The sequence below is a fragment of the Colias philodice genome, chromosome 9 (genome assembly GCF_061535455.1).
Source record: "Colias philodice isolate Cphi_HAF_F1 chromosome 9, ilColPhil1 Martin Lab GWU primary, whole genome shotgun sequence".
NCBI lineage: Eukaryota > Metazoa > Arthropoda > Insecta > Lepidoptera > Pieridae > Colias > Colias philodice.
Genome location: NC_143094.1, coordinates 3,719,565 through 3,725,759, shown reverse-complemented (window position 1 = coordinate 3,725,759; position 6,195 = coordinate 3,719,565). Strand labels below are relative to the sequence as shown.

Sequence of the window (6,195 nt, the reverse complement as noted above, 5' to 3'; positions counted from 1 at the left end):
GGTATGTTTAGGCCGGTTTATTATTTTTTTTTATATTAGCAGGTTATTAACGTTAATTACGTTATAACGTTAAAATGTATTGTGTTAGATTACAATAAAACCACAATAAAACTGAGACGTTAATAATACATTAGCACTGACTAAATAGAACCGTTTGTTATTTCAAAGCACGAAAGCTATGGTGTTATTTATATTTATATTTACTCATATTATTGAACTTAGTACAAAATTACACAAACAATATAATAATTATAATAGTACTAGCTGTGCCGCGCGGTTTCACCCGCATTGCTCCGCTCCTGTTGGACTTAGCGTGATGATATATAGCCTATAGCTTTCCTCGATAAATGGGCTATCTAACACCGAAATAATAATTTCAATCGGACTAGTAGTTCCTGAGATTAGCGCGTTCAAACAAACAAACTCTTCAGCTTTATAATATTAAGTATAGATTAAAAAAAACAAGAATCTAAGAATAGGGATTGCCTTCTGTAAATATATGTTTCTTGTGAATAGATTGACTGTTGTTACTTGTTAGCATAGTGTATATTTGCGGGTATTTGAATATTCGTCTCCAGTGAATACATAAGTAGTGACGTAAGTAAACACCACATCTGATCAACAGTGGAGTTAGTCAACATCGTGATGTCGGGCCGAATGCACGTCTGTTGTTGACTCGTGTACAAAATTAGTTACCATAGACTTGGAGATACATGACTTTCTTCAAATATAATTACATAAAACATTAACCATAGCTATGACGTTGTTTATTCTGACATTATTACCTATTCACAAAACATAAACATCCTACATATTATGCAGTAAATTATGTAGTAAACTAATGTTTAATACTGTGTTGCAGTAAATTTAAACCAAGCCTAATTACCGTTTCTTTGTTTCAGATATCAACACAACGGCAATGAAAATTTACATCCTCATAATCTTAATCATCCCTCTGACTGATTGCGATGTATTATCAGAAGCGAAGGAATCAAACCCGCTACCAGAGCCTGAACCTCTTCCCGTATTGCACAGCAACGATACACGGTGTAGAATATCCGAATACCAGTGCTTTAACAAGAGATGTGTGCCGATAAATAGGTTCTGTGATGGCAGCAACGACTGTGGGGACGCGTCGGATGAACCGAGGCATTGCACGCGTAAGTTTTATTGACTCATTATATTATGATTATGGGTAATGTGTTAGACACAAGATAAGAAGATATGAAATTTACCGATACATAGAAAAAACACAGAAGAAAAACATTCAGGTAGTTAATCATATAATATTATCACAGCTTGTAAGAATGGCCGATGAATCGGAAACGTAACATGATAATTATTACATATAATGTATTTATTCCATAGTATATGGTTTGCTGCCAGTACTAAGAATTATTACGAAACTACGGCACTTTGCGTAATGACATTTTGGCCGTATTAACACTATGTCGCTACGAAAAAATCTATTGTCAATAAGGAAAGTTTCAAGAGAGGTTTTAAAACAGTACTGAAAACTATAATAGAAATCTATACATTACGTTCCCTGAACGAAAACATATTTGAACAGAACATTTGAATTTAGTTCATTTAAAGCCGATACTAAACAAGCTCCCAATGTCAGTGAGACAATCTATTCCGCCATTTTACAATGTTTCTGGCTACATAAAGAACGTGAATTTTTGTAAAAGCTCTTCGTTGACCCACGAACTCGGTCAGCTGCTCTCATAGAATAATGGAACCTCGCTACACGATTTATTCATGCGTGACTTTCCGATTGAAACTTACAGATTGGATTCTGTTTTTACATTGGTTTTCATTAGGAAAGTACTTCAGCAAGGTGATGTATTTATTTAAATCGTAAAATTTTTGGACGTATATTTATTGAATTATATTGATATATTACTCACGAACAAAATTTATCTGGTCCAAATTATTTAACGTCAATACAAGCTTGATTTCTTATTATGTTTTGATAAATGTATTGTTAAGAGCATGCCCTGGTTATAACAAGTCCCCATAATATCACACTGAATTCGCTAAGGTGCCCTCGACAGTACATTTCATACTATTCAGGGTCCTAACTTTTCATATTATTGTTTATGGACTTATTAGATTCCACTGGGAATTCAATCCGAGATACCATAAAAGTAAAAGTATTTGTTCTCTATCGTTTTACTAGGATGCGGACGCTTTTATACTTAACTAGCTTTCCGCCTGCGGCTTCGCCCGCGTTTTCAAAGAAAAACCCGCATAGTTCCCGTTCCCGTGGGATTTCCGGGATAAAACCTAGCCTATGTTACTCGTGGATAATGTAGCTTTGGAATGGTGAAAGAATTTTTAAAATCGGTCCAGTAGTTTATGAGCCTATTCATTACAATCAAACAATCAAACAAACAAACAAACAAACAAACAAAGTTTTCCTCTTTATAATATTAGTGTAGATATAAAACTTCTATTTTACAAACAGTAAAAGAAGGATATAAAAATATTATTGAACTAGCTGTGCCCGCGACTTCGTCCGCGTGGAAAAGTGACTGTATAGTAGTTACTACTTAACTTTTATTGAGTAAACACGTACTACCATAAATAATTAAAAAAACTGTTAGTAAAATTTATACGACGACTACGACCACGAACAAAATTTTCATTCAGTCGCAATGACGGGAAATTTTAATATTTTTTTAAAACCAATTTTGTCTGGAGGACAATTTTGGTCGTAGCCGTCGTCGCCGTTGGTAGTGTGACCGAACCATTACTAAAATATCATGAGTTTATGTAAAAAAATTAGCGATAGTAGTTTCTATTCTTTAGCGTTATTCTATTCTCTGACATTAGTCTTGGCCTGCTGATCAGCTTAACCGATACTCAGTTTTTATCAAATCCAGCACCAAATCCAAATCAGATCTTTCCTGTCTCACGCATGTAGTAATTAATTACCGTTTAGACCATGCAATAAAAATTAAATTAAAAAACACCCAACGCAACGAATAAAAGTGCATAGAAAAAGGAATAAATAATTTCACAAACTTCCCGACGATCTTTAAAAATAAATACCATCTATACCTACTGATATTATAAAGAGGAAATGTTTGTAATTATGTATGTATGTACGGTTTTCATGCATAAACTACTGGAACGATTTCAAAAATTCTTTCACCATCAGAAAGCTGCATCTTCACTGAGCAAAATAGGCTAGGTTTTATCCCGGAAACGGCCGCAGGCGAAAAGCTAGTTTTAAATATTTATAAAAATAAAAAACAAAGTCGTCGGGGCTGCCATGCCATCATTATCATAATACATATTATATCAACTGTCACCCCTAAAGTAGGACTGTTGATATTTTTTAAAATATCGGATTTTCGATGTATCGATATTTTCAAATATATCAGTATCGGAGTTCGATATATCGAAAAAAATATCGATATTTCGATATATCGGCTTTATTTAAAAAAATCGTAAGTCAGCTCAAAAATGATTACACAATTTATAGTCTAGTAGATTTATCAAACAAATTAAATTATGAATGTACATAAGTAGTAGGTTATACTGCCCCGATAACAAAGAATGCAGTAATCGACATTTTTGGGATTTTTACTTTTTGCAAGAAATGGGATCCCAAGGGGTTTATTAACATGAAAAAAAATTAATTTCATAAAAAAGTTACCCGGAAGTATGTTTTTTAGCTAACGATTTTTGCAGTACTTACATGAAAACTATATCAATGATAAGAAAAAGCGCCGTATTAAACATGTGCTAAAAAAGAATGCAGTTCTTGTTAAGATACCCTAAAATAAAGTGCAGTAATAGCCATTACTGTAACATTTTATTCCAATGTCTGTAGATCAATTGCTACGTCAAAACGCAGTTCTCCACATTACTGCATTTGTGTGTAGTAAAAGTTCGCGAGATCGTAACCGTACGATACAGTGCTGCGTTTTGTTGAAGCAAATCAGTGCGTCGTCGTCATATTAGTGGAGTGCCTGGAGCATTCAAAACCGTATAACCTCGGATTAGAGTAATTATAGTGAATGAATTAATATGATCGATGTGGGATATTGTTTTTTAAACTATAAATTACAATGTTTACCCAAATTTTTTTTGTGTACTCCATTGTTTCGTTGTTTAAAAAAATATTATGAAAAATTAACGTTTGACCATATATTTTCACTTTAAACAGTATTTCTTTTTTTTTATTCGAGTAGACATATAGGAATATTTTTCAAAGATATCTGTGTATAAAAATAGCAGTTGGGATCTCGAACAGATAGAAAAAACGTGGAGGGGAGAGCGGAGCCACAACTGCTATGTACAATAGAATTTCTCGGCCGGTTTAATTATAAATTAAACGTACTCTATTGAGTACATTTAAAAAAATAAGGTAATGAATTACGACTAATGAAAAGAAAAAAAAATATTAGTACCAAATCTGTTTATTTAAATATATTGCAATTACCAACATTGTTGCCTACATCAAATATTGAGTTGAAATGATAATATCATCGTGAAAGCGTTCTATTAGTCGTTTTTTAATAGTTTTTTCTACCGGGATATGCTCTGTAGTTATGACGTTTTTCAACTTTTGTATGGTAAATTGGCAATCATCATTCTCTTCTATGTGGGTACTTGTATATTTGCTCCATTGCTGCATCTACTTAGATTAATTTTCTTTTCAACATTATTGAGGTGAATTGAATTTTTCAGCAAATTATAATAATCCGAATGATATTTTGCTGCAAGTGTCTCTAAGTTGGTTATACCAGAAATCCTTTTCTGGATATCTCGATAATAATCGGTTTTCTGGACGGCTATAAAATTCGTGATGGAATCATTCAAAGTTGAAGTGTTGATGTATGAAATCTGACTACGCCGCCATTTTTTTGTATGGAGATACTAAAAAGACCTCGTCTACTCGAGAGAATGCCACAATTTGGACGAATTAACCTGGAAATTGAGAGTAGCAGAAGAAACCATTAAAATAATAAAAGGGTATTCAGACGTTTAAAAGACAACTTTTTCCGGTGATGTTGCACTTGTAGTGAGCAACAGAGGGGGTCATTTTGAAAATTTATTGTAATTAAACACCTTGTAATTGGTTTTATTTTGTTTGCATTAAAATTTTGCACTTACCACTTTCAGATTTCAATTTTTCGATTGAAGTCTTATGAATAATAAAATGAAATTTTCAGGGTAGCTACCTCATAGATAGAGTAAGTTTTTAAAAAGCCAAACGGATATTTTTTATGTGATTTTATTTTTTACGGGCCCTTGAAGTTATGAACATACTGGGTAATTTTGTCTTTTTGGCATTAAATTCTTTTTTTTATTCCATTCGAAGATCTAACCATAGTAAATGTTACTATACTGAATTAGCCTATCTTTCAGCTTAGCACACAAAAAAAATCAAGCATTTACCACCATAATTCACGTCACCATAAATCAAAATCTCTACGTACTCGGCGATAGGTGAAAATTTGAAAAAAACATCATAACTCCGAAAATACGAAAAATCGCATAATATACATGGGGGTGATTCGGATAGCCCTTCATGTCCTCTACCTCCCAGCTTCAGTATATCACTACTTCTTGGGACACCCTCTATGGTCAAACATGAATTTTTCACAATAATTTGTTTAAACAATGAAACAATGGAGAGCACAAAAAAAATTGGGTAAACATTGCAATTTATAGTTTAAAAAACAATATCCCACATCGATCATAATAATTCATTCACTATAACTCTAATCCGAGGTGAAGACCCCCAGGCACTATATTATTATTATATAGTAATTTGGATATTTCTCGTTTTATTTTTAAAAATTTAAAATTTATTATGGCCATTTTACTCATTAGGTTAAGTACTTTCAATATCAGTTACTTAATAGTTTTTTGATATCTGCAATAGTTACGGAATAATCGCCTGTGCACACTTAACGATTACACCCTGTATATATGTCAGTTTAACTGACGTTAAAATAAATGTTGTCTTAATAAGACTTAATTTTCTTCTACAAATTGTTTAATTTTGATATCCCCGCAGTAGGTTTCAACCGTAGAGCATTTTTTTTAAATCTGTGTAAAAGTGAGAAGATATTATGTGTACATCTACTTAGCCCCGGACATTAAAAACCTGTATTAAATACTAAACAATAACGCAGTAATCAACATGCGCTAGAACATAATGCAGTAATGAGC

At 32.8% G+C, this 6,195-nt stretch overlaps 1 protein-coding gene across 1 annotated transcript in view; it reads left to right on the top strand.

Annotated features, from left to right (window-relative positions):
- Positions 1-908: 908 nt before the first annotated feature.
- Positions 909-6,195, top strand: part of LOC149485732 (uncharacterized) — an 82,363-nt gene continuing 77,076 nt past the window's right edge. The window contains exon 1 of the mRNA XM_089698997.1: positions 909-1,160. Within this exon, the coding sequence (XP_089555123.1) occupies positions 920-1,160 (241 nt within the window). The 5' untranslated portion in view covers positions 909-919. The remainder of the gene's footprint in view (positions 1,161-6,195) is intronic.